This window comes from Lepidochelys kempii, chromosome 9, assembly GCF_965140265.1.
Source record: "Lepidochelys kempii isolate rLepKem1 chromosome 9, rLepKem1.hap2, whole genome shotgun sequence".
Classification (NCBI taxonomy): domain Eukaryota; kingdom Metazoa; phylum Chordata; order Testudines; family Cheloniidae; genus Lepidochelys; species Lepidochelys kempii.
This window is the reverse complement of record NC_133264.1, coordinates 63,953,671-63,980,958: the sequence shown is the minus strand read 5'-3', so window position 1 is coordinate 63,980,958 and position 27,288 is coordinate 63,953,671. Positions and strand designations below refer to the sequence as shown.

Sequence of the window (27,288 nt, the reverse complement as noted above, 5' to 3'; positions counted from 1 at the left end):
GGGAGGGATCAGGACTTCTGGGGTTGACATCACCGTCCAGCTGATTGCAAGGGACCGGAAGAAGAGTTGTTTACAGGTTAGTAAGTTTCATTAATAAACTGGAAATAACACAAGAATACCATGAAGCTAATCAGCTGAAAGGGGAACAAAGTTGGCTAGAGCAAAGGGGGATGGTGGGTTTGTGGCTTTAGAGAGGGTGCACAACATAGCAAAGTTTTAGTTTCCTTTCTGGAGCAATTCACTCTGGACTTGCCTGGGCTAACTACGTGAACGATTCCAGCTTCTCTCTCTTCCTAGCTGTGGCCTGACAAAGACATCAGGCTCCTGGCTTAGCTTTCTTGACTTTACTTTTATTCTTTTTTAGTTTGTTTGGTTTGTTTAATTAAAATTTAATTTGCAAAATGTCCATTTTTCACTCATGTTGACTTGGAAGTGAAAACGATATTTTCTTTTCCAAAATATTGTTTTTAAAGAGCTCATGCTAAAATAAAAACAGATCACACTTTTTCCCTTTTAATCTGCATCACCCAAAGTTCTCCTTGAAAAAAGATTTTGGGAAGAACAAAAATAATTGCAGAATTTGTACAAAGGGGTTTACAGCTGTTGTCATGTACAAAGGGACAGTAAGAAATCGTAGAATGAGAAGTTTACATCTGCATGTACCATACCCTGCTGAAGCTTGACCTGATAGAAGGCTGTTCAGAGTTCCATAAAAATTATTGTTGTATTTTTAAAAAAAACTCAGAAAACCAAGGTTAAGAATATCAGGTATGTATGCCTGTGACTTGCAGGGAGAAGTGTGTTTACAGAGCTTCCCTATGTTCCAGGGACAGGATCAGGACTGGGGAGGAATGATTGTTTATCTTGGGGCAGGGGTGATTGGCTGCCTCGTAAGGCGAACTGGAAACAAATCTCTCTCCTGACGAGTTCTGCCTCTTGATTTCGGCATAAGCCTGGTGCAGTTTACCTTGGGCTGTTTCCCTCCCAGCTAGGGCTTCGTTGTTGTTTTCTGTAGGGAAAATTAAATGAGTTCTGTTTTTGGAAGTGCGGGTTTCCCCTCTGATTTGTATTAGGCTGGCATATGTAATCACACACACACTGAAGAGTATGTGATACATATACCAGCCTAACAGGGCAAAGCCAGCCCTCCTGTTCCTCATGGCTGGAGCTCAGCTCTTGCTGCTTGTGATATTACAAGGCCCCCTCTTGTGGATGTCAGTAGAGCTCATTCTCTACTCTGCCTCCCCTGCTATCGCTGTATGTGTTGCTCGCCTCCTCGCACATGGAGCCCACCTGCTTTTCCTTCCTTGGCCCGATGCCATGCTGCAAGCCAGGCTGCTCCCAGAAGCCTTTGGCACTAAGGGCAGAGCTTGATTCATTAAGCAGGACAATGCACTTGTTTCCGATAACACCTCTGCTACTTGAGGTGTCCTGGAGTGCTTTCTGCAGGGACGGGTTACCTGTGGGAATGCAGTCACTGTGCAAGCAAACATAGCAGTCGCTGGATCAAATTCCAATCTGGTGTAGGCAGATGTCAGGAAAGTTACTTCTACCCCCGCTGGCTCAGAACGTGGCCTGTTAAGCAATCCATAATAGCTCCTACCCAACTGCCACAGCTCATGGAGGGTTTAATGAGACTGAGCACAAAACGCTGGTCATCCTTTACTCTCTGTGTGAAGCACATGACACCTTCCCAGTACTGGGAGCCCGAAGTGATCTCAATTTTTTTTAACATCTGATCCAAAGAATGGATCTGTTAGCAATGCACTGTCCCCTTGCCAGTGCCTAATAAGGTCAGTGTTTGGATCAAAGCTCTGTGTGTGTGTGTGGGATCTGAAATGCTCCTCAGCACTTCCTGTCCCCCAGCTCTGCCAATGCACCTCTAGCCTAAATCTGCAGTCAGTGCCTCCTGCCATCCCCCTACTAGGCACTCACAGCTCCATTCATGCATCTCAGCCCTCCCTGCCATTCCGGTCCCACCCACCCACTCGCTCTGCCTATCCATCTCAGTCCCAAACCTTCAGCACCTCTGGTTCATCCCTGGGCTCTCCATGCAGCTCTGCCAGTGCCCCTTCACCCTTGCTCTGCAGCACCCTACATTCCAGCAATGGGTGTTGCCTAGTGTTCCGGTCCTCTCTTTACAGTAAGATTGACAAAACTGAGGCCAACGAAGTCACTTCCATGTGTGACTTGAACAGGATTAGACCTTATGTCTTCAGAGGAGAAGGGCAGATATTCCACAGGGTCCTTAATGCACATTTAAACCCCCATCCAGCACTTGTGGGGTCACAGTACCTGGTGAAGCTTTTCATGGAATAAGGGCAGGTGGTTCCCTCCAGACAAGGGGCTCCTGAGTGCCCCCCTCAGGAAGGGTTGGCTGAGTCAGAAACTTTCTCTGACTTTTGATGCTTAAAATGCAGAGAATCAGCCCAAAAGCCACTCCTGTTCTGCTGATGTGATGGGCTCGTTCTGCGGCTGCAAATAAAGCCCTGAAGAAAGGTGATTGTGTGGTGTTTGGTTTTTTTTGTTTGTTTTTTGTGTAGTTTTTATTTTATTTTTTTTTAAAGAAGGAAATCCATCTGCTTGAGCCCTTCATTCTCATGTATTTTGACAGCTGAATTTTTAGTCTTATTAGTCTGACTCTCCTTGGGGCCTACGTCCTCATTCCCCTCTGGTCCCTGAGCTCTTTAAAAGCTGTGATATTTCCATTGGTGATTAGAAAACGAATAGATCTTCCACTGTGCAGGAATTGAGCATGGCTTCTTTTAATGTCGAGTTTTCTAATGACCCACATTGCTTTATAACACAGCAAAAACCTGAAGGAAAAGACCATAGATTGCATACACTACAATTGTGACCAGTGAGCTAGGGGTCTGGAGAAAGGGCCTCTCTGTGAGGGTTCATTGACTCTGGCATTTACTTTGTCTCTTGGTCTACCAGGGCCTAGATCAGGGGTGGGCAAACTTTTTGGCCTGAGGGCCACATTTGAGTGGGGAAATGGCATCCAGAGCCATGAATGTAGGACTGGGGCAGGGGGTTGGGGTGCGGGTGTGGTGTGCAGGAAGGGGCTCAGGGCAAGGATTTGGGGTACGGGGTGTACCAGGGACTCACGGCAGGGGGTTGGGGGGCAGGAGGGCTGTGGGGTGTGGCAGGGGGCTCAGGGCAGGGGGCTGGAGAGCGGAGGGGTTCACGGTTTGGGCTTCGGCATGGTGCTGCTTATCTTGAGCCACTCCAGGATGGCAGTGGCATGCAGCGGGGCTAAGGCAGTCTCCCTGCCGGCTCTGGCTCACTCCTGGAAGTGGCTGGCACGATGTCCCTGCGGCCCCTAGGGGATGGAAGGGCAGAGGACTCCGTGTGCTGCCCTTGCCTGCGGGTACCTCCCCCGAAGCTCCCATTGGATGTGGTTTCCTGTTCCTGGCCAACAGGAGCTGCGGGGGACGGTGCCTGCAGGCAAGGGCAGCACGCTGAGCCTCTGTGCCCCCTCTCCCTCAGGGGCCACGGGGACGTGGTGCCAGCCGCTTCCGGGAGTGGTGCGGGGCCAGGGCAGGCAGGGAGCCTGCCTTGGCCCCGCAGCACCACGGGGTTGGTAATCCTGCGGGCCAGATCCAAAGCCCTGATGGACCAGATCCGGCCTGTGTGGGCTGTAGTTCGCCCACCCCTGGCCTAGATCTACTGATCTCCAAGGCTCGCTGCAAGATACTTCTATTTTTTCAGGATTTGGGGGGCTGGGATGGAAGAGAGGACAGAGCTAGTTTAAGGATGTGCTCTGCAGACCGTTCTGGGATAGCAGTGTGGGGTACATGCTGTTAAAGCTTGTAACAGGTTTTTTAGAAGTGCCTGTCACTGCTTTAGCATCTGCATTCAGGCCCTGATTCAATACCGCAGATAAAAAGCGGTTTAGTGGACTGGGACTCCTAAAATGTGGCTTCTATTCCTGTCTCTGCCACTAGTTTGCTGGATTATCCTGGGCATGTCACTTCCCCTCGCCATGCCTCAGTTCCCCCCTCCCCCATCTTGCGTAATATTGTAAGGTCTTTGATACAGTGACTCTCTCTTGGCCTTTGTTAGGCCAACAAGGATCGTTTATCTGTTCTGACCTCCGGCATAACAATCTGTGAATGGACTTAATCATATGCATAAAGTTCAGCAACTGCTTTTCTGGAGTGCCCTGATGCCACTATGTAAATCCATGGAATGCCCACACTATGTGCAGGTCTGGTCATCCCATATCAAAAAAGATATTAGAATTGGAAAAGGTACAGAGAAGGGCAACAAAAATGATTAGGCACATTAGGAACAGCTTCCACAGGGAGAGATTAAAAGGATTGGGTCTTCTCAGCTTGGAAAAGAGACGACTAAGGTGGGAGGGGGGAATATGACAGAGTCTATAAAATCATCAACGGGGTGAAGAAAATAAATAAGGAAGTGTTTACCCCGTAACACAAGAACCAGGGGTCACCCAATGACACTAATAGGCAGCAGGTTTAAAACAAACGTAAGGAAGTATTTCTTCACCCAACACACAGTCAACCTGTGGAACTTGTTGCCAGGGGTTGCTGTGAAGGCCAAAAGTATAACTGGGTTCAAAAAAGAATTGGCTCAGTTCATGGAGGATAGGGCCATCAATGACTGTTAGCCAAGATGGTCAGGGACATCATCCCAGGCTCTGGGTCTCCTTAGCCTCTGACTACCAGAAGCTGGGATTGGATGACTGGGGATGGATCACTCAATGGCCTGTTCTGTTCATTCCCTCTGGGACACCTGGCATTGGCCACTGTCGGAAGACAGGATACTGGGCTAGCTGGACCTTTGGTCTGACCCATATGGCCATTCTTATGTTCTCTTGTTCTTCTAATGGGGCTTCAAGGAACAACTCAGTTGAGGATGCCATTGAACTGACACTTGTCGGGAGAAGCCCCCACTTTGACACTGTGGAACAGACCTGGGGGAACGCAGCTCTCTTGAGCGTACACTTGAAAGCAGGAGATTCTAGCAGTTGATGTCAGATAAGTTTCTATTTTTTTTATTTAAGTAAAGATTTGACTTGATTTAATGAAGAGAGAACTGACTGACTGAGGCAGGTGGCAAAGGGAGACTGCTGATCATGATGGAAATGGGTTGCTTCGCAGTCACCTGGTCCTTCCACCCCACCCTCTCCTTTCTTTCACCTGCTGTGCTTTCTCATAACCCTGGTTGTGAGCTCTGGGGCAGGGATTGCTTGTTATACTATTTGTACAGCACCTACTGCAAAGAAACCCTGATTCTTGATTTTTGGGGCGGGAGGGGGCCTCCAAGTGCAACTGTAGTGCAAATAATAAAAACTTGCCCTCTGATGGCTTTGAAAGTCTCCTGCGATAGATTCTTTGGGCCAGATCTCTGGGCCTGGTTGAGCTGTGCTCAGTGCAGAACCTTGAGTGACGGTCAGGGTGGGGAGTGGCTCTAAGGTCTCTGTTAGCTCTGTTGAGCCTCAGCCCTGGGGGCTGAATCAGCCACCAGTATGACTTAGAGCAGCATGAGGGCGGCTCTGCATGAAGCCATTTAGTCTCCTCTGCCAGCTGAGAATGGATGCAGCGCATTGTACTCTGGCTCCATGCTATCCCAGCCCACCCAGGGTGTCCCCTATGTTTGCAAAGGAATGGGGCACATAGACCTGGCTACGGGGTTTTACAGCACCCTGGGATTCCCCTGACATCAGGGCAATCCCCAATGACCCTGTGCTCTTTGGACCATCCAAGTGGCACAAAGGCCCTGGGCGTATGGGCCAGGATATGGCCCTTTTCCCCTATGCAGCAGGCTGTCGAGAGCAACTGCCTGGCTGATATATTTTTCCAGTTAGATTTAATGACCCTCTAGACACATTTTTAAAGTGATCAGCCCCTGAAGCCGGATGATAACTATTTGAAACTCCCATGCCTGGCTCAGCAGAGCCCCTTTACTCAGCCGTAGGGGACCATGCATCCCTCCTATCTGAGGCCAGCCTTGGGCCGAGCAAACTCTCAGGAACATCTTCAGAGCCAAGCCTCTGGACTCTCTGATTGTGCTACCTGCATGTTGGTTTTGGGGGCTGTCTGCCCAGCCTGTGAGGGCAAAGGGATCGGAGGGGACTGTCACAAGGAGAAGTTGGCATCTCTGCAGGGTGGTGCAGTGCCATCCATTGCCCGACACCTCTGTGGGTGTCAGGACAGGGTGGGGAGGAGCTTGTGTATCTAGATCCCACACAGAGCCGAAGGCTTTGGTGCCGTGGTGGATTCAGAAGGCAAGCGAATGGGTGACTGGGCAGAAAATCAGGGCAATGCTACTAAAAATAGACTGGGGGCATACTGCCATCAACAAGGCTGGGCCCCAGTGTGTTCACTTGTGTTCCTGAAGCTTCCTCCTCTGACCTCATCTCCCTTTTGGTGCCTCCGCTCCCCTTGCCATCCTTCGGGTGGTTCTTTTCCTCTCTGAGGTTCTGAGCCCCTCGGCGCCCCTGCTGGGCTCCCTGGGGAACCGCAGCCATTGCTACGGAAATCCTGATCCAGCAGGGGACCGGCTAGTGGGGACAGGGTGTGTGGTGGGAGGTGTGGAGTGGGAGGTAGCCAGGATGACTGAGAAGAGGGATTGGTCTGAGATGTGGCTCTGATTGGATTCTGTCTCATCCCTCCCCCCACCACCCCGCGATGGAAATAGCCTAGCTGCTGGCCTGCTTCTCAGTCCTTCCCTCTCCCTGCTGCCGCCGAACCTATAAAGAGAACAAAAACTGGGGGAGGCTTTTGAGCCAAGCCGTGCTGCATGTTTTCTTCCCAGCTAAAATCCTCTTTGGCCATTAATGCCTTCTCTGACACCAGGCTCTGATGCAGTGCTTTACATCCAAAAAGCTTAACAAAGAGGGGGCAGTGTCATTATCCCCATATTACAGAGGGGAAACTGAGGCACAGAACGGGGAAGTGACTTGCTGAAGGCCACTCAGGCAGAGCTGGGAAATAGACCCCAGTTCTCCTGAGTCCCAACCCAGTGCTCTATCAGCTTAGCTATGCTGCCTCCCCTGTGGCTGTGTGAGCTGGGGAGCCCACATAATCTTTGTGCTTCCCCTCCACTCCCACCCTGGAGAGAGCTGACTGCACCACAAACATGAATGAATTTGGTGTGATCTCCCTGGTGCAGATGGGGGAATGGAGGTGTGGGGAGACTGACATATCCAAGGTCGCTCAGCAAGTCAGCGGCAGAGCTGGGAGTGGAACTCGGGTGCTTTTCTCCCCAGCATTTATTCTCCCCCTCTTGCAGCCCCATGGAGAGCACCTCTCTCTGCTTGACTTCCTGCTGCACCCAGCCAGTGTGGCTTGTTCTGTGAGGTTTCTAGCTTCAAAAGAGCAGCTGCTGGGGGGGGGGGGGCGGGGGGGGGGGCCTGTGGCTAGAGCCCCAGTACCCATCTGATGATGATGATTTTCTCTAGGGAAAAAGAATTGAGCTGTTTAAAATAAATCCACAGCAAAACTCTCTTGGCTGGAGAAATATGTTTCTTGAATCCTTCCTGGGTTGGTCTTCATACACTCCTTTACCAGAACTGCTCCCCTCCTGCTTTTCATTCTTTTTTTTTTTTTGTTACTTTTTGGGGCAGGGCCCATAGATTGATTGTTTTTTTTTTTCCTCTATTGTTTATTTAATAAGCATATTGGTCACAAAGTTCCTAGGGACAACCCACATTCATCACCCCATCGTGCAAGGCACTGTACAGACACGCTAGTAAAGCTCCCATGTACATTTACAATGTTCCAGCCACCCAAGCCAGACCCTGCATGCACCTCCTGGATCCCTGGGGTTTTCCCCACTTACCCCAGCACTTGCCCCTTCCCCATGTCTAGTCCAGATCCTCTTGTCACATTGGGCACTGCTCTTCAACCAGCGGCTGGCTGCAGAGTGGTGCAAAGTCCCTGTCACATTGTGCTCTGTGGCAGAGGCCTTTAGGCCAGCCTGCCATGGAGACTTTGTGAAAGGACAACTATCTTAACAGGATAACCATGTGGTGTAACAGCAGTTTGGACGTTGCTTGAGTTCTGTTGACTAGTAGCTTCTCCCCTGTGCTTTCTCGGCACACTGGGTGCCTACCGAGTGGGTGATTGACAGTGGTGGCCCTACTGCTTTTTAAAGCCCTGGTTGTATTCCCTGGCTACTTTTGGGATCATCTCCTTGACATTTGTCCTAACAAGCATCTCCACTGAGACTCAACCCACCTGTTAGGAAGTTCACCATTGCACACCTTCAATCTTCATAGAGGATTGTGCTTTTGTCTGGGTGCCTTGGAACACATGGAATTTACTCTCCCACCCACCAAAGCCTTCCCTCTAGCTCAGGCATTCTCAAATTTCATTGCACCACGACCCCCTTCTGACAACAAAAATTACTACACGGCCCCGGGAGCGGGGACCAAAGCCTAAGCCCTGCCGCCCTGGGCAGGGGGGCCAAAGCTGAAGCTTAAGGGCTTCAGCCCCAGGCAGGGGGCCTATAATCTGGGCTCAGGCTTTGGCCCTGGGCCCCAGGGAGTCTAACACCAGCCCTGGCAACACCATTAAAACAGAGTCATGATCCACTTTGGGGTCCTCACCCATAGTTTGAAAAATGCTGCCTAGCTCCTCTCGCTCGTAGCTTTTTAAACAGTAAAACTGCTACACCTATGGGGTATGTCTACACTACGAAATGAGGTCGAATTTATAGAAGTCGGTTTTGTAGAAAGCGTTTTTATACAGTCAATTGTGTGTGTCCCCACACAAACGCTCTAAGTGCATGTAATTGGCGGAGTGTGTCCACAGTACTGAGGCAACCATCAACTTCCGGAGCGTTGTGCTGTGGTTAGCTATCCCACAGTTCCTACTGTCTCCGCTGCCCATTTGAATTCTGGGTAGAAATCCCAGTGCCTGATGGGGCTAAAACATTGTCACAGGTGGTTCTGGGTACATATCATCAGGCCCCCCCCCCTTCCCTCCCTCCCTCCCTCCGTGAAAGCAGGGGCAGACAATCGTTTTGCGCCTTTTTTCTTTAGTTACCTGTGCAGACGCCATACCACAGCAAACATGGAGCCCACTCAGCTAACCGTCACTGTATGTCTCCTGGGTGCTGGCAGACACGGTACTGCATTTTGGCAGCAGACAGTGCAGTATGACTGGTAGCAGTCGTCAATGTAGTCCAAGGTGCTCTTTTAACCAACCTCGATGAGGTCAGGGGCGTATGGGCAAACATGGGAGTGATTCAGCCAGGTCATTTCCCTTTTAAGTTTCGTCTCATGGCGATTCAGTCCTACCGGCAGTGCACTGTCTTTTAATCTGCAGCCAGCAGAAGACGATGGCCAGCAGTCATACTGCACCGTCTTCTGCCGAGCACCCAGGAGATGACGATGGCTAGCAGTCGTACTGCACAGTCTGCTGCCAGCAAGATCTATAAAGATAGATGAAGTGGCTCAAAATAAGAAATAGACCAGGTTTGTTTTGTATTCTTTTTCTCCTCCCTCCCTCCATGAAATCAACGGCCTGCTAAACCCAGTTTTGAGTTCTATCCTTGAGGGGGCCATTCTGTTTCTCGCAAAGCCACCCCCTTTGTTGATTTTAATTTCCTGTAAGCCATGTTGTCAGTCGCCCCTCCCTCCGTCAGGGCAACAGCAGACAATCGTTCCGCGCCTTTTTTCTGTGCAGACGCCATACCACGGCAAGCATGGAGCCCGCTCAGATCACTTTGGCAATTAGGAGCACATTAAACACCACCCGAATTATCCAGCAGTATATGCAGCACCAGAACCTGGAAAAGCGAAACCAGGCAAGTAGGCAACGTCAGCACTGTGATGAGAGTGATGAGGACATGGACACAGACTTCTCTCAAAGCAGGGGCCCTGGCAATGTGGGCATCATGGTGCTAATGGTTCATGTGGTGGATCGCCGATTCTGGGCTTGGGGAAACAAGCACAGACTGGTGGGACCGCATATTGTTGCAGGTCTGGGACAATTCCCAGTGGCTGCGAAACTTTAACATGTGTAAGGGCACTTTCATGGAACTTTGACTTGCTTTCCCCTGCCCTGAGGTGCAAGAATACCAAGATGAGAGCAGCCCTCACAGTTGAGAAGCGAGTGGCAATAGCCCTGTGGAAGCTTGCAACGCCAGACAGCTACCGGTCAGTCGGGAATCAATTTGGAGTAGGCAAATCTACTGTGGGGACTGCTGTAATGCAAGTAACCAATGCAATCAAAGATCTGCTGATATCAAGGGTAGTGACCCTGGGAAATGTGCAGGTCCTAGTGGATGGCTTTGTTGCAATGGGATTCCCTAACTGTGGTGGGGCCATAGACGGAACCCATATCCCTATCTTGGCACCGGAGCACCAAGCCGGTGAGTACACAAACCCTAAGGGGTACTTTTCAATAGTGCTGCAAGCACTGGTGGATCACAAGGGACGTTTCATTAACATCAACGTGGGATGGCCGGGAAAGGTACATGACGCTCACATCTTCAGGAACTCTGGTCTGCTTCAAAAGCTGCAGGAAGGGACTTTATTCCCAGACCAGAAAATAACCGTTGGGGATGTTGAAATGCCTATAGTTATCCTTGGGGACCCAGCCTACCCCTTAATGCCATGGCTCATGAAGCCATACACAGGCAGCCTGGACGGTAGTCAGGAGCTGCTCAACTACAGGCTGAGCAAGTGCAGAATGGTGGTAGAATGTGCATTTAAAAGCACGCTGGCGGAGTTTACTGATGCAGTTAGACCTCAGCGAAACCAATATTCCCACTGTTATTACTGCTTGCTGTGCGCTCCACAATATCTGTGAGCGTAAGGGGGAGACATTTATGGCGGGCTGGGAGGTTGAGGCAAATCGCCTGGCTGCTGGTTACGCGCAGGCAGACACCAGGGTGGTTAGAAGAGCACAGGAGGGCGCGGTGAGCATCAGAGAAGCTTTGAAAACCAGTTTCATGACCGGCCAGGCTACGGTGTGAAAGTTCTGTTTGTTTCTCCTTCATGGAAACCCCCCTCCCCTTGGTTCACTCTACTTCCCTGTAAGCTAACCACCCTCCCCTCCTCCCTTCGATCACCGCTTGCAGAGGCAATAAAGTCATTGTTGCTTCACATTCATCACACATATAGGGGGATAACTGCCAAGGTAGCCCAGGAGGGGTGGTGGAAGAGAGAAGCACCAGGAGGGGTGGTGGAGGTGGGAAGGACAAGGCCACACAGCACTTTAAAACTTATTGAATGCCAGCCTTCTGTTGCTTGGGCAATCCTCTGGGGCAGAGTGGCTGGGTGGCCAGGAGGCCCCCCCCCCCCCCGTGTTCTTGGGCGTCTGGGTGAGGAGGCTATGGAACTTGGAGGAGGGCGGTTGGTTACACAGGTGCTGTAGCAGCAGTCTGTGCTCCTGCTGCCTTTCCTGCAGCTCAACCATATGCTGGAGCATATGAGTTTGATCCTCCAGCAGCCTCAGCATTGAATCCTGCCTCCTCTCATCACGCTGCCTTCAGCTTCAGCCCTCTCTTCAGCCTGTCACCACTCCTCCCGGTCGTTTTGTGTTTTCCTGCACTCTGACACTGTCTGCCTCCACACATTCGTCTGTGCTCTGTCAGTGTGGGACGACAGCATGAGCTCAGAACATTTCATTGCGAGTGCGTTTTTTTTCGCCTCCTAATCTTCGTTAGCCTCTGGGAAGGAGAAGATTCTGTGATCCTTGAAACACATGCAGCTGGTGGAAGGGGGGGAAAAAAGGGACAGTGGTATTTAAAAAGACACATTTTATAGAACAATGGGTACACTCTTTCACGGTAAACCTTGCTGTTAACATTACATACACAACACATGTGCTTTCGTTCCAAGGTCGCATTTTGCCTCCCCCCACCACGTGGCTAGCCCCTCACCCGTCCCCATGGCTAACAGCAGGGAACATTTCTGTTCAGCCACAGTCAAACAGCCCAGCAGGAATGGGCACCTCTGAGTGTCCCCTGAAGAAAAGCACCCTATTTCAACCAGGTGACCATGAATGATATCACTCTCCTGAGGATAACACAGCGAGATAAAGAACGGATGTTGTTTGAACGCCAGGAAACGTACACTGCAATGCTTTGTTCTACAATGATTCCCGAGTACGTGCTACTGGCTTGGAGTGGTAAAGTGTCCTACCATGGTGGATGGAATAAGGCTTCCCTCCCCAGAAACCTTTTGCAAAGTCTTTGGGAGTACATCCAGGAAAGCCGCGAATGCCAGGGCAAATTAATCCTTAAACATGCTTGCTTTTAAACCATGTATAGTATTTTAAAAGGTACATTCACCAGAGGTCCCTTCTCCACCTGGCGGGTCCGGGAGGCAGCCCTGGGTGGGTTTCGGGGGTACTGGCTCCAGGTCCAGGGTGAGAAACAGTTTCTGACTGTCAGGAAAACCGGTTTCTCTGCTTGCTTGCTGTGAGCTATCTACAACCTCCTCCTCATCATCATCCTCTTCCTCATCCCCAAAACCTGCTTCCGTGTTGCCTCCATCTCCATTGAAGGAGTCAAACAACACGGCTGGGGTAATGGTGGCTGAAGCCCCTAAAATGGCAAGCAGCTCATCATAGAAGCGGTATGTTTGGGGCTCTGACCCGGAGCGGCCGTTTGCCTCTCTGGTTTTTTGGTAGGCTTGCCTCAGCTCTTTAAGTTTCCCACGGCACTGCTTCCAGTCCCTGTTGTGGCCTCTGTCCTTCATCCCCTGGAGATTTTGACAAATGTTTTGGCATTTCAAAAATGAACGTAGTTCTGATAGCACGGATTCCTCTCCCCATACAGCGATCAGATCCCGTTCCTCCCGCTCAGTCCATGCTGGAGCTCTTTTGCGATTCTGGGACTCCATCATGGTCACTATTGCTGATGAGCTCTGCATGGTCACCTGCAGCTTGCCACGCTGGCCAAACAGGAAATTGAAATTCAAAAGTTCGCGGGCCTCTTCCTGTCTGCCTGGCCAGTGCATCTGAGTTGAGAGCGCTGTCCAGAGCGGTCACAATGGAGCACTCTGGGATAGCTCCCGGAGGCCAATACAGTCTAATTATGTCCACAGTACCCCAAATTCAACCCCGGCAAGGCCGATTTCAGCGCTAATCCCCTTCGGGGGTGGAGTAAAGAAATTGATTTTTAAGAGCCCTTTAAGTCGGGGAAAAAAAGGGCTTCGTCATGTGGACGGGTGCAGGGTTAAATAGATTTTAACGCTGCTAAATTCAACCTCAACTCCTAGTGTAGACCAAGGCTATGTTTGCTGTGTACTGAAACATTAAGTTTTGAAAAGCCCCTCTTGATTTATGAGGAGAGGCTGAGGGAACTGGGGTTATTTAGTCTGCAGAGAAAAGTGAGGGGGGGATTTGATAGCAGCCTTCAACTACCTGAAGGGGGGTTCCAAAGAGGATGGCGCTCAGCTGTCCTCAGCAGTAGCAGATGACAGAACAAGGAGCAATGGTCTCAAGTTGCAGTGGGGGAGGTCAAGGTTGGATACTCAAGGGGAACTGCTTCACTAAGAGGGTGGTGAAGTACTGGGATGGATTACCTAGGGAGGTGGTATCTCCATCCTTGGAGGTTTTCAAGTCCTGGCTTGACAAAGCCCTGGCTGATATGATTCAGTTGGGGTTGGTGCTGCCTGGAGCAGGGGGTTGGACTAGATGACCTCCTGAGGTCCCTTCCAACCCTAATCTTCTATGATTCTCTGAGACTGTGACCATTTTCTTCTTAAAGGTACACTAGGGCTGCTCAGAAAACAAGCCTTTTTCTTGCAGAAAATTGCTCTGAAAATGGCAGCGGGGAATTAATTTTTGTTGAAATTTCCCAGAGGAAAATTTCAGCTTTTTCCCTGAAAGAAAATAAACGTTTCTCTGTTTTTTGACAAAGACTTGAAATTTTGTGTGGCCAGAACACTCTTTTCATATGAAAAAAATAAAATAAAATTCTGAGTTGAATTGAAAACCCAGTTTTCCCTCAAAAATACAAACAAAACCTTTTTGGTGGAAAAATTTTGCCTGGCTGTACCATGTATACTGTGCTCTTTCCTATGGACAATTTACTACTTTCTTGCTCATTGCCATCTACTTTCAGCAGTAAGGAATGCTCTTTGCATATGGAGAAATGTGAGTATGAACATGGTTTTCCCCTCCGACAGGAATTTTCCATTTTTAATCATTATCAGAATCTTTTTGTCTCCTCCCACCAGCTAATTCTTAGGGTGTGCCATTGTTTGGTTTTTAAAACAGTGTCTGGTTTTTTCTATTGATTACCTCTGCCATTGGCCTGCTGGGTGACCTTGGGCAACTCACTGCACTGCTCTGTGCCTCAGTTTCCCCAGTATCACCCCCCATTTCACAGATGGGCGCCCTTGTAAAATACTTTGAGGTCTGCCCATGAAAGGCCCTGTATGAGAGTTAGGGATTATTATTACATTTGCATCTTAAATTGTGCCCACCATGGCAGGATGTGAGAGGGTTTGGTGTTGATAACTTTCTTTCAGTGCTGTGTTGGCTTTTTTTTTTATTGTGTGACCTCACAGGCTGCCAAAGTAAGGCTGGGAATAAAATGATGATGTGGCCGTTTCGGGGCCTGGAGGTGAACCGAGCCCCATGCGACGTGAGCTTCATGGAGGCCATCAATCAGCGCATGCAGGTGCCCAGCAGGCTGCAGGTGGTGCAAGAGTCCAACCCACTGGGAAAGGAGAGAGAAGCTGAGGAGCTTCGTCCTTCCTTCCGGATGCACATCCCTGATAGGCTGTCGCTGGCAGGTGATGGAATGGGCCGGCTCTGACTGGACATGGACTAGCACAGAGGATCAAATGCAATGGACTCTGTGTAGCATCCCCCATTGGCCGATCCCAACACACTTTGCACTGAGAGTGGGGACCGAGGGTTTGTTTGGGAGAATTGCATCGGCGGCTGCCGTGTGAGAGGCGAGAAGGGGGAAAAGCAGGGGCTGGAGTGGCGAAGAGGCAAAAGATCTCTGTCTTCCTGTAGCATGAGGGAGGTGTGGGGAGGAGTATTAGAATGATGTGGGAAGTGATGATCATCACACCCTAGTAAAGGTGCCAAAGCGCCCGATGGCAGGGAGGGAATGGGCTCCAGAGAGATGAGGGAGGAGAGGTTACACTTTCCAAGCGTGGAGAGAAGATGCAGAGTGAAGAGGCAGGAGAAGGTAGCTGTGCAGTATGGCGGTGTAGCTGGAGCAGCGTGAGTCTATGGAGAGCTTTGAAAGCCATGTGGGAAATTGTGGATTTAGGTCTGGAAGTGGGTATGAAGCCAGAGATGGTGATGGAGGCGGGAGTAATGCAGCTTTCTGGGGCAGCAGAGCAGTCCTGCTGCTGCATTCTGGGCCCTAGACAGCAAGGAGCCAAGAGAGACTAAATTAGCCAAGAGGAAGTGCCAGAGATATGAGTGAGGGTTAAAGCCAGGCCACGGTGAGGCTGGTTCTGGCAGTGCTTGTGGAGCTGGTGACAGGCAGGCTTCCAGATGTGGGAGCAACAGCGTTTAGGATCCAGAATTGCTCTGATTGTGCAGCCTCAGGGGCAGAGGGCTTGAGGTGGGTGTTGTTCAGCCAAGGTTAATGAGTGTGCGTGCGCTCATCAGAGAGGGATAGGGTGGAGGAGGGAAAGATCTAAGATCCTCTTGGTGCCACTCAAGCTGGCTAATATCTTGAAGTCCCTGCTTGGGGGAGGTGGAGCTACAATCTGCATTATCCAGATCTCCCCCCCCCCCCTTGGTAGAGTCTCCTCCTTGGGATGCCAGGTAAACAAGGACTCAGGGCCCCTACTCTTTGAACACCAACGCCCAAACTGCAGTGTACTAGCCTCTTCTCTGTGCCTTGAGAGTAAGGCTGGCTTATCCTCAGCACAGCTGGTGGTGTGTGTCCAAGGAATGCTTTCTTTTTTTTTTTTTTTTTTTAGAGACTTGGAGGTAAAACTCTGATTCCTTCTCTGGAGCCTGGCTTTTGGGGAGATTGAACATGCTGACTAGTAGCCAACTGCTGCCGTCAGTGCCAGATGGCTCTACTTGTTTTCATGGGCCTTAGAGGCTAAATAGGGGCACGGTTAGACTCTGCCTGAAGCAGTGAATGTCTTAGAGGAGTTTTGTCATCATTCTCCATTCAGTTTCCGGTCCATGTGGGTGTAAGAATTCCGGCATGGGATTTCCATGTGCCTGTGGGTGAGTAGTTTGAAGCCTGCCCCACTTTCAGCTAAGGGGGAAGAGTGCTCCAGTGATTGCTGGAGGGAGGGAGGTGGGGAGGAAATCCTGAAATGGATTTCTATGGGAAAACCTGGAACAGGCACCGGATAAAGACTGCAGACAATGACTGTCAAAGCTGCAGGGGTGTGGGTGGTTTTGGTTTTGGGTTTTTTTTGTGTGTTTTTCTGGAGGGGTATTGTATTGGTAGCCATAGAAACACAGGGATTTCGACATCACTTCCACCCCCAGCCCCCAGTCTGAACACGATGCTGTTATGTTCTGGGACATAGGCAAATGTTTCTAACTGCCCGCTCTTTCCTCTCTGTAGAGATGATGGATGATAGTCGAAGGCCTCTCCTGTTGGACCAGCTAAGGCAGCACCCCTCTATTGTGCATATGCCTCAGGACCCTTCCACCCAGCCTACAGGATTTGGGGAGCTCCTGTTTCTGGACACCACGACCCAGTCAGGCACCCAGAAACGCAAGCGATCGGTACTGTATCTGGAACAGACTTGGGCACGTGTAACAAGGCAGTCTCCCAGAGGAAAAATTCCTGGGATAGTGAAATTGTCCCCAGTGTCGTCTTCCTTCTGCATCCCATAGCCCACCTGATAGTGCCCCGTACCTGTGACGAAGTCCTGATTTAAGTGACAAGACAGACAATGTGTAAAAGGAGAGCTCCCACCTCTGCAGAATAGCTCAATAGGATGACTCATGTCGCAGTCTACTCTTCTGAACTCTGGTTCTGTCCAGAACAAGAGATCTTTGGAGGGGTTCTCTCTGAATTAATTTTTGCCCCACCACTAATGTCCACTGCTGTTATCTCCTCTGGGCAGAATGTGTTCTGGTGCCACTTTGTTTCATGTGGTGTGTCCAGTGCTTAATTTGTAATGAAAGAGGTGCCAGGGCTCAAGCAATTTTTTTTTTTTTTTTTTTTTTACAGTCCTAATGGATGCAGCAAGCCCAGAGGTGCCAGAGCTACGAACTGCCAAACCTAGTGGTGCTGGGGCTCAGCCTTGGCACAAATTAAGCACTAGGTGTGTCCCAAATATAGGCCAGCTGGGTGGTGGGATCCCTTTTCAACCCTTCTACTGTGTCAAACAGGAAAAGAAGTTTAGTTTTATCAGTACTTGGGGTCAAAACAGTGTTCAATAATCCAGAGACAAATTTTTACTCTAACGCAAAACTAATCTAGAAGAAAGAAGCTGTCTTTCGTTCTCCAACGATTACAGGTAGAAACTTGCATCTTTAGTCATCCAGACATTCCAACCAGGCCTTCTCTAAGGCACCTTCACCCCCTGGAGCGTTACAGGAGTGCTAAGATATGTAGAGCTTAATTTCTCTCTCTTCAGAGCTCACTCATTAATCTAAATGCCAGCTCCAACTTTTCTGGCTCCAGTCAGGTCCTGGCTGTGAACTGAAACCAAGGGAAATGCTTCCACAGCCAGCTGTGAAAGGAAGCTACCAAATTTCATGTAGCTCTACTGTGGGTGATAAGGGAATGCTGCTGCTGGGAAGGGATGACACTGCATGGGATGGTCACATATGCACTTCAGGCTCAAGTTCAAGGTTGTTCCATAAAACTTGATGATAGTGGAAATATTTCCAAGAAAGGTTGGCTCACTGGGCCTTCTCCTGCTCCTATGGAATGGCAAAACTCATCTGTTTCCGCCCGCCCCCCCTTGTATATTTTAAGTCTCCTCATATGCTATGGCAGGAGGCTAGCCTATGATCAAACCAAGGCATAAACAGGTCAGTCTAGCTTTGCTGTCTGAGCCAAATGAAATGCAAGAGAATAAACAAACTTCAAACAAGGTTGTATACAAATTCTTTCAGCTTCAATAAGGGGTTTCATTCGAATATGACGTTTGCATTGAGACACTGTCCTTTTTATGTATTCTCGTGGAGCAAGGCTGATCATGGGCAAGGCTGGTGTGGAGATGCGTTCTGGCATATGCTGTTCCGGGATCTAAACACAATATGTCACATTAATGCCTTTATGGCCTGAATGCTTGTATAATTATGACATAATATATTATGTGTCGCACTGTATAAGAAGCGGGCTAAGATAACTACTGTGTAGGCCAGGAGGCTATTGCATAAATAGGTTATTGTGCTACCCCAGTGGCAGAGTATGAATTTGAAATTGTTGCCACGGTCCTTACTCAAGGCAAAACTCCCATTGATGCCAGTGGGTCTTTACTGGAGTGAAGACCATGGGATCAGGCCCACGTGGCTGTGAAAGCACATTCGTTTACTGTGCTAAAACCCACTTGGCACTGCAGTTTCACAGTAGATATGGTGGGGCTGCAATAGAGCTGTAGCAGTTCTAATGAATTACTGGGGTTGTTGCCCTCCGCTGCCTCCTACCCCTGGCTGACGATGGCAGAGCATAGGGGATGCTGTGGGATCATTGAAGGGTTGAATGAGGGGAATGACTCGCAGAGTCAGTACTAATACTCTGGTTTGTGTGTGCGTTCTAACAGACCCACCATGGCAGACTGCGGAAGGAAAGAACTCTAAGCGAGACCCCCCAGACTGCCTTGCGTTGCACGAACCAGAAGCCTGACCGGTGAGAACTGCCAGGGGTTAATTCCCAGGCTGAATGCTCAGCCTCTCTTATTGTGTTCAGAAGGCCCATTGGCCCAGCAGAACTCACGCTATGGAAGGCATGATCCCCCCCCATCGATCTAAGGGTATTGACAGGCAGCGGCATGGAAGGAAGGGACCAAGCCCATATTGGCAAGTTCCAGTAAAATGCTCTTATTTAAATGATGTCCCAGCATCAGATGATCCATCCTCTCGTGTGTGATCCTCCGTACGAGGAGCTCTCGGCTCACTGAGGGCTCAAGGCCTTGTCAGCCCTTGGCCTGACTATCCTGCTGAAAGGTGTGGCTGATGCCTGGTCAGCCTTGACCAGCTCAGGCTGGACAGGCCGTGTTTCTCAGAGCCATGTTGATCTCCCTCCTTGATCTTTAACAGCACGCTGGCCTTCTCTCGGACCGTCCATCTTTGAAGGCTGGAGCCCTTCACCAGCAATACGTTAAGATTCTGAACACCTTCCTGAGCTAGGCATCACCTCTGTTTTACTGAGGCACAGAGAGGTTGCCCCAGTGTTACACTAGCACATCCGTAGCAGAGCCAAGGATAGAACTTGAGCCTGCTGACTCCTGGAAACACAGTCCTCCTTTCCCTTTTACTAATGCTATGAAGACTGACTTTGCCAAGGGCTGGCAGGGCATGGTATGCAAGGATGGCTGTCCCTTAGTTTTTCCTAATATCTAAATCTCCTGTGCTGATTACTTCTTGTCCTATCTTCAGTGGACCAGGGAGAACAATTGATCACTGTCCTCTTTATAACAGCCCTTAACATATTTGAAGAGTGTTAGCAGGTTTCCCCTCAGCCTTCTAGTCTCAAAATTAAACATGCCCAGTTGGTCAGGTTTTCTAAACCTTTGATCATTTTTGTTGCTCTCCTCTGGACTCTCTCTCTCTCTCTCCAGTTTTCCCATATCTTTTTGAAAGCGTGATGCCTAAAACTGGACACAATACTCCAGCTGAGGCCTCAGGGCTGAGGAGCATGGGATAATGACTTTGCCGGTCTCATACGATACTTCTGCTAATACCCCCCCAGCCCTCCCCGAGCATGGTATTAAGCCTTTTTTGCAGCTGCGTCACGTTCTTGGCTCCTAGTCAGTCTGTGATTCACTATCCCCCCTAGATCCTTTTCAGCAGTACTACTGCCTAGCAAGTTATAACCCATTTTGTAGTTGGGAAGGAAAAAATAAAATGCACAAGTGAAGCATTGCACTTGTCTCTATTGAATTTTATCTTGTCGAATTCAGACCAATTGTCCAATTTGTCCAGGGCATTTTGAATTCTAATCCTGTCCTCCAAAGAGCTTGCAATCCCTCACACATAGTGTTATAACATCTGCAGATAAGCACATTCTTCACTTCATTATCCAAGTAATTAATGAAATATTAAATCGTGCCAGACCCCCTGATGGACCCCACTCGATCCTCTCCCAGTTTGACAGCAAACCATTGATTACTACTCTGAGTATGATCTTTCAACCAGTTGAGCATCCTCTTTATAGTTGTTTCACCTAGACCCCATTTTGCTAGTTTACTTATGAGAATGTCATGTGGGACTGTCCCAAGCCTTTGTAAAATCCAGATCTATCACATCTACTGCTCTGCCACCTCCAGTTCACTAGGGCAGTAACCCCATCAAAGAAGGAAATTAGGTTGGTTTGGCATTTGTTCTTGACAGATCCATGTTGGTCATTGCTTATTACCCTATTGTGTTCTAGGTGCTTACAAACTGATTAATAATTTAGTTCAGTATCTTTCCAAGTATCGAAGTTAGGCTGATTGGTCTATAATTTCCTGGGTCCTCTTTGTTCCCCTCTTAAAACAAACAAACAAACCAGACAGGTACTATGTTTGCCCTTCTCCAGCCCTCTGGGACCTCACCTGTCTTCCATGAGTCCTTGATTGTTAGTTTTAGCTAATTTAAGTATCCATTCCATGATGCCTGGGTGTAAGTGAGATGGTACAATTGCTAACTACGTTCCACTGTAAGGCTTGGCGCAATCATAAGGATACTGAGAACAACCCAATCCTGGGTCCCCTGGTGCACCAGTGTAAATGGAGGGGGAGGGGAACTGCCGCCCAGCCCAGAAGGTAATAACCGGAGTGATTCTGTATATGCCCTGCAGGCCAGACACAAGCCCACTGCCCAGCCCCCCATTCCCTGCATTTCTTCAGAATGGCAGGATCTACTCCCTGCAGAACATCTTCCAGATGGTGTACTTCCTGGGTCACCTACTCTTCCACCGTGTTAAGAAGTCTGCCCGAGACCGAGCTCAGCCGAGGTGACTATCTGGCTTGCTTCAGGCCTGCATCTGCACAACTGTGTGTAGGTGCTGTCGCTTTTCACATTCCTCAAAGACACAACGTGGCATGAAGCAGAGATGCGCTTTTTAACCCTCGGGGGCAGCGCAGCAGGAGAGGAGCTGTTCAGAATATTCTCTTTGGGGGGACTTTCGTGCTCTTTGCTGCTTTATACCCCTAATTGCTAGCCTATGATGACTGGGTGAGGGGAAACTAGCTGTGCAGTCAGCCTGGACTATCTGAAACTCTTCTGGCCATCTGCCTCTGCTAACATCAATAATTCCCTTGACTGTCCCAAATTATCTGTCTCCTGTGACATTCTCGTGACTCAGGCTATTGCCTTAATGTTACACGAGTGCTCGGGTTCTGCATTAACACTACCTAGTTGGTTTTATTGAATGGGTTTGGAGCGGTAAACGGAGTCAAAATCCAGAGCTATTTGGTAACAGATTCCATGATCTTGAGCCTCTGACGTGAGTTTCTGATCCAGCAGCTCTCCTCTCTACAGAGTTTATAAGCTTTGTAGGCTCCCAACACCAGTGGCTATAACTCAGTCATCCTTCAATTACCTTTCAGGATCCTATTACGCTGAGCTATGCAGCCCCTGGAATTTACACATCTGTGTTCTCAGCACGCTAGGACCTCCGTAATCAAATGATTTTGAGGAAGGACAGGGGAAACGGAAGTTATATTGTGTAGACACAAAGTGACATTCACGCATTTAAAGCTGCTTGACTAACGTTCTTCAAACCTGGCTTGTTTTTGGAGGTCTGTTTTCTCTACAAAACAAGCTTAGTTTGAAACTGAGTTTTGGCTATTTTTTTTTTTCTCCTAGCCAAATGTGCCATTTCTGATAGGTGAAAAGTTTATTTTCACACAGAGTAAAAAATGACGACTGATTGTGCTCCAACGTTCATAACCAGAAACAAGCCTTTGGTAAATCTACCACTAGATGACATTCTTGAAAGTTGCATCACTGGAAAAAGGGGGTTAGAATTAAAGATAATTTTCAGTCTAGACCATAATGGGCACTACCCAGGCCTGGCATGATTTTTTTTTCAATTAAAAATTGTGGGTTGTTTCAGTTGTTAATATTTTATGTCTCTGGTGACAGAAACACTGCTGCATCACAATTATTTATTTTTACTTTTGTCATTGTATTAGAGTTATATGAAGATATAATATTGATCAGCATCCATTTCCTTAAACCTCATCTTACTGTCTTGGATTGTGGTGGTTTCCCCAGAGCAAACTTTGCAAAATAATTCAAATCCACAGAGATCTCCCATCTGTCTTATATGTACACATTTTGGGCCAGAGCCTCTCAGACAGTGTAAATTGGGAGCATTGAAGTCAGTGGAATGACATCTGAGGCTGGCCCGTATTTTACAATTACAACGAAATCTGTTTGGAGCACTGTGTTAGAAAAGTTGACTCTGAAAATGGCAGCTCCCTTTTACCCAGCCTGTCCTCTCGAGTCCTATCTGCTGACTTTCCTGAGACAAAGCTATTACTCCCAGCAGCCCTGCAGAATCAATGCGGCTATGGGAGAGCAAGGTGGAGCTTTTTCTGTCTCACACATGGGCAGGTCTGTCACTAGTGCTGATGGTGGGATCTTTGCTACTGGTGATGTAAGAAGCAGACAGACAAAAAAAACCCCACCATTCATGTTCTGTTCGGGTTTTTTTTTTTTTTTTTTTTTTTTAAGGCCTCATGTAGAATTTCTCCTAAGGTCCTTTGCCTAGTGAAGTGACCCTGCTGGAGATCATGCACAGTAACTAGACAACCCTTCTTTTAACAGATCCATGGCTCATGCACTGGGACAGACACTCACCACTCGATTTTTAATGGAAAAAAATAGCAGCTTTATACATTATGGGGCAGATCTTCTGCTGGTGTAAATCAGCATGGCTCCATAGATTTCAATGGAGCTATGCCAGCTGAGGCCTTGGCCCTAATTTGTGTTTTAATGACTCTGTGTGTGGCAAACTGCCAAATGGTAAATATCACGTTCTCTATGCTCCATATGTTGGGATTCTAACAATATAGACACAGCTGTATAACACTACCCATTGCAGCATGTGCTGTATATTTTGCAATGATGGTAACTGAGGGCTGCATGTTGTTAGGGTTTAAGTGGCTGTGGTGTGGTTAAAAAGACATGCTACACAATAACATCTGGTGGGTTTTTTTTTTTTTTTTTTGTTCATCCCTCCCCTCCCCCCCCAGATTTTCCCCATCCAACAGGTGTGCTTTTTGTGTGGGTAACCCTTCCCTCACCTCCTCCTGGCTGTATACATGAGCTGATGTGATTGCATCTCTTGATCTCTGTTTGCACATTTGCATCTCTTTGTTTTCCTTCTTCCTAGCTCCCAGGACGCAGGGCCAGCCTCAGAAAGCTCCCTGGAGGAGATTGGCGTGACTGACATCATAGCAATGAGGAAACAGGTGAGAAAGAGAGGAGATGTTTTGCAACTGGACTCTGTGAAAGCTGCTTAAGGGATAATCAGAGCAGGTACCGCCAGTACCAGTAGTGGGCTCCTCCACAGCTAGCATTCTTACATTGATCCAAGCCTCCCCTCTTATTGGGGTGCCCGCAAGGGCAGTGTATCTGTGGGCTCCTCTCGCAACCAGTGCTCCTATACTCAGAGCTGGCTGTAGGGATTTTACTGTCCTAAGGCAACTGGGAAAGTGCTTGACCCTGGCAGACTTCAGTCACTGACACTAAATGATGCTCTGCTGGACCCTAACATTTTGCTTCCTTAAGCAACTGCCTGCTGTGTCTATGTGGTCCAGATGACGATCCTCTTCACACCAGGACAGTCTCTCCTGCTGGGAGAGGTAGATCTGGAGTAGCTGTGAGCTCCCACCCTCGCACTGGGTGCTGTTGTGCCAACCCTACAGAGACACCTGCTGGTAGAAGCTAGGGGCAGCGGCATATACACCCTCATTTGCTGCATAACTTGTAACTGACCTGGCTGCTTTTTCTGCAGTTGAACAAGATCTCTGGGAGGCTGTGGACTCTGGAGGAGCAATGTACTGGCTGGCGTCAGAAGGAGCTTCTGGTCTACTCTGTGCTAGTCTCTGCATGTCTCATCAACACCTGGCTTTGGCTAAGGAGATAAAGAGCCCTACCCATCCCAGGAGAGAGACAGCCTCTGTGTGTGTATGTGTGAATCCTTACTAGAGCACTTATGAACAGTAAACTCAGTGTGCTTCTTAAAGTGACTGGCCCACTTCTCCTAGTGTAGATTCCCTGTGGATTTGAGCCCTTTGGCCGCTGTTGGAGTGAAGATGAACAGACTGGGATGTACCTGCAATGCTGGAGGAAATGTGTGTGTGTGGGGGGGGGGGTGAAGGTGAGGAGTAAGAAATGCAGGGCTGGGTTCTCTTGCCCATGCAGCCAGGGAAGCATTTGGGAGGGTTGGAGAAGGCTTGCTTATAAACAATGAATTTTGGTCTGTGTCCTGCAGCTATGCTGCTTTGGGCTGTGGCTTTACCAGATTGCTACTGCTCTATAAATATAACTATGGTGTGGTAAGCTGGCTTCGGTTAGTACCTGGATGGGAAGCCTCCAGGGGTATCCCAGACACTCCGAGAAGTAGTGTTGGTCGTTCAGTAGGTGGTCCTCTATTTCCTCTGCATCTGCACTGAACCAGCACCCCAGCCCTCTATCAGGGGATGCTAGGCTGCTATTGATGCCATCTTTTGGAGGAGAGACAAAACTGACGTTCTGGGCACCTGTGGCCATCAGAAATTCCACTGCATTTTGGATATGGTCAGCCCTGGTCTCTTGACCAAATTCCAGCCGGATAACTAAACATTGACTCCTTAAGATTCCCCTGTAGTTTTATTTAGGCCCTTCTACATCTCCTGCCCTAAATTCGTGTTGAGTGGCTGTGCACTTTTAAATGGTTACTATATCTCATCACAGGGAAGGCTGCATTTTTTTTTTTATGTGGTGGGTGAAGCAATCCATATTTATTTAGCTTGTAAGGCACATTGGTATCCTTAAGACTGCCAGGGGATCTGTAAGATCGCTATCAGTGTTCAGGTATTGTCTAGGAGCCTGGACGATGACTTTGGTATTTGGATGTAAAGGGGGGATAAATGGGATCTCCTGCTCAGAGCATATCCGCTGGATAATAGAATGGTTTATCAACTCTTGTAGCACTCCTGGAATGCACGGGGCTACAGGTTTGGGCTGGGGTAGAAAAGGATTGTTCTGTGCTACAGTAACTGGTGTGGAGCTGTTGTCAGTATGACCTACTGAGCAACTGAAGTGGCCCTAAGATGCTGACAAGGACCATTCTTGGCTCATTATTGGCTAAAAAACTGCCATGTGATGAATCTGGAAACTGTTGCCATCCACCTTCTTGGATCTCCGCAATCTTCTGTTTTGGAAAGATGGTAACCATTCAGCTCACGTACACAAATCACTTGCTTAGCTCACTTGCAGCCCACTATGGTTTTTGCAGAGGCATCTAACTTCACCCCTCATTTTGAATGCTGATTGTGTGCAGTAATATTTATATAGCACCAACACACTAAGCACCTTACAGACCTGTCGGAAAGTGGGCCCAGAGGACTTGCAATCTAAATACACAAGGTGCAAATCCAAGAAATGGGATGGATGGTACGTAGCAGGAAACAATGCAACTGAATGGTGCATTTTAGTGTGTGCGCTTGTATAGTATAATTTCACAGCCATTCATGGCTGTAATGGGGACACTTCCAGTTAGTTCTGATGTATGCATCATTACATACACCCAGAGTTTGGGCCAGATTTTTAGCCCTGTTGTAAGCAGGCTTCTCTTATTCCATCTATAAATAAACACAGATGCAATTTAGGTAATTTTAGATGTCATTTAAACTGCCACATAGACTTGCATTGTACCAACTAACCAGGCCTATAAATCAGATACTTGGGCACCTAAATAATCGACCCATAAATAATTGTGGGTGCAAACTGTGCTTCGGGACTGAGCTGAGGAGAACATCAAGATTTATTACAGCGGAAGCTGAAATCTGCTGATTGTTCAGCTGTCTCATCATGAAATGATGGGGAGTGCCTGGGGTGGGATGGCTAACTGCCTACAGGTGCTTCCTTCATCTCAAGGTTAAGGAACAGGCATGAGGGAGTATGGCAGGGATCTTGTAGTGCTTCTGCCTGGGTTATTCTGGGGTGATTGGATTTTAGTCTGCAGGGCTGTCACGCCAGCTTCTCTCATTCCTTTTTGGGAAGGGCCCTACCCATTCCAACGGGATCAGATGGGCCTGCTCTTCTCACTGTATCACTCCAGTCCCATGTAATGTCAAAAAAGAATCTGCTATGATTTTGCCAGCTCTTGTGGTGGCCCCTGCTCCTGAGAAGAGATGTTTGCGGTAGGAAGCTGTGCTTTCCAATCCAGGCTAGAGACTGATCCTGTGGGGCATCCAGTGCCCTCACCCTCCTTGAAATCATTTGGAGCAGGAGTCGCTCAGCAACTTGCAGGATCAGGCCTGTTGTGTCTGCTCAGAGGGCAATTGGTGAGTAGCCACCAGAGGTGAAATATGGGTTTATTTTGTATAAGGCAAATGTCCTGCTGATCATATGTGTGTGTGATATTTCCAGATTTATACAATCAATAAAATGCATTTTTAAACAAAAGCATTGGCATGTGCTAGCAGCCTCTTGGCTAATGGTGCTATAACCCCCCACAACTCCGAACCCTGCGACTGCAAGATTCCCAGGTGACTAGTGCTTCCCTGCTCCCACCCAGTAGCTTGCTACTAAGTATTGGAGCAGAGAGGCCATGAAACCTGAAGCTACCTCAGGGACACGCCAGGGCCCTGACTGGAGGAACACAGGGACCACTGATTGGCCAGGGCTTCCTATTTAAACCTGAAGAGAGGTACAGGGAAGTATCCGCATAACTAGCGTGACCAGACATCCTGCTATTAGAGGCTTTGTCTTTTATATGTGCAACTATTGCCGCCCCCCCCCCCCCCGAAAAAAGTGTCCCGATTTTTCACACTTGCTATCTGGTCACTCTCTGCACAATTAGGCTCTCTCTGGCTGCTATGTTGGACCCTGCCTGTGTGACTCCCTGGGTCCTGCCCTGTTTCTGACCCTTGCCCCTGGTCTCTAGCTCTGACTCTTGGTTTGACTCCTGCTCTAGCCACTGGACCTGGCCACCTGCATCCTGACCCTGAGAGGTGGCCTCTGAACCCACTCACCCAGT

General features: G+C 48.8%; 1 protein-coding gene across 4 annotated transcripts; it reads left to right on the top strand.

The window, feature by feature from the left end:
- On the top strand, nt 1-26,714 carry LOC140917591 (mitochondrial fission factor-like). Of its 4 annotated transcripts, none has more exons than XM_073360734.1 (8): nt 20-76; nt 14,059-14,087; nt 14,504-14,731; nt 16,495-16,658; nt 18,653-18,738; nt 20,890-21,045; nt 23,434-23,512; nt 24,058-26,714. In XM_073360734.1, exons 2-8 carry the CDS (start codon nt 14,078-14,080, stop codon nt 24,187-24,189), a joined length of 855 nt encoding a protein of 284 aa, XP_073216835.1. In that variant the 5' UTR covers nt 20-76; nt 14,059-14,077; the 3' UTR covers nt 24,190-26,714. The 4 variants fall into 4 exon arrangements, with proteins under 4 accessions (XP_073216837.1, XP_073216835.1, XP_073216838.1 ...); XM_073360735.1 differs by having other exon boundaries at nt 32-76; nt 14,056-14,087; XM_073360736.1 differs by lacking the exon at nt 14,059-14,087 and having other exon boundaries at nt 1-76.
- Nucleotides 26,715-27,288: the final 574 nt, after the last annotated feature.

Excerpts from the sequence above, each read along its gene's own strand:
- LOC140917591 (XM_073360734.1), top strand. Across the intron at positions 14,732-16,494 it reads TGATAGGCTGTCGCTGGCAG|AGATGATGGATGATAGTCGA; the intron begins GTGATGGAATGG and ends TCCTCTCTGTAG. Across the intron at positions 23,513-24,057 it reads TCATAGCAATGAGGAAACAG|TTGAACAAGATCTCTGGGAG; the intron begins GTGAGAAAGAGA and ends CTTTTTCTGCAG.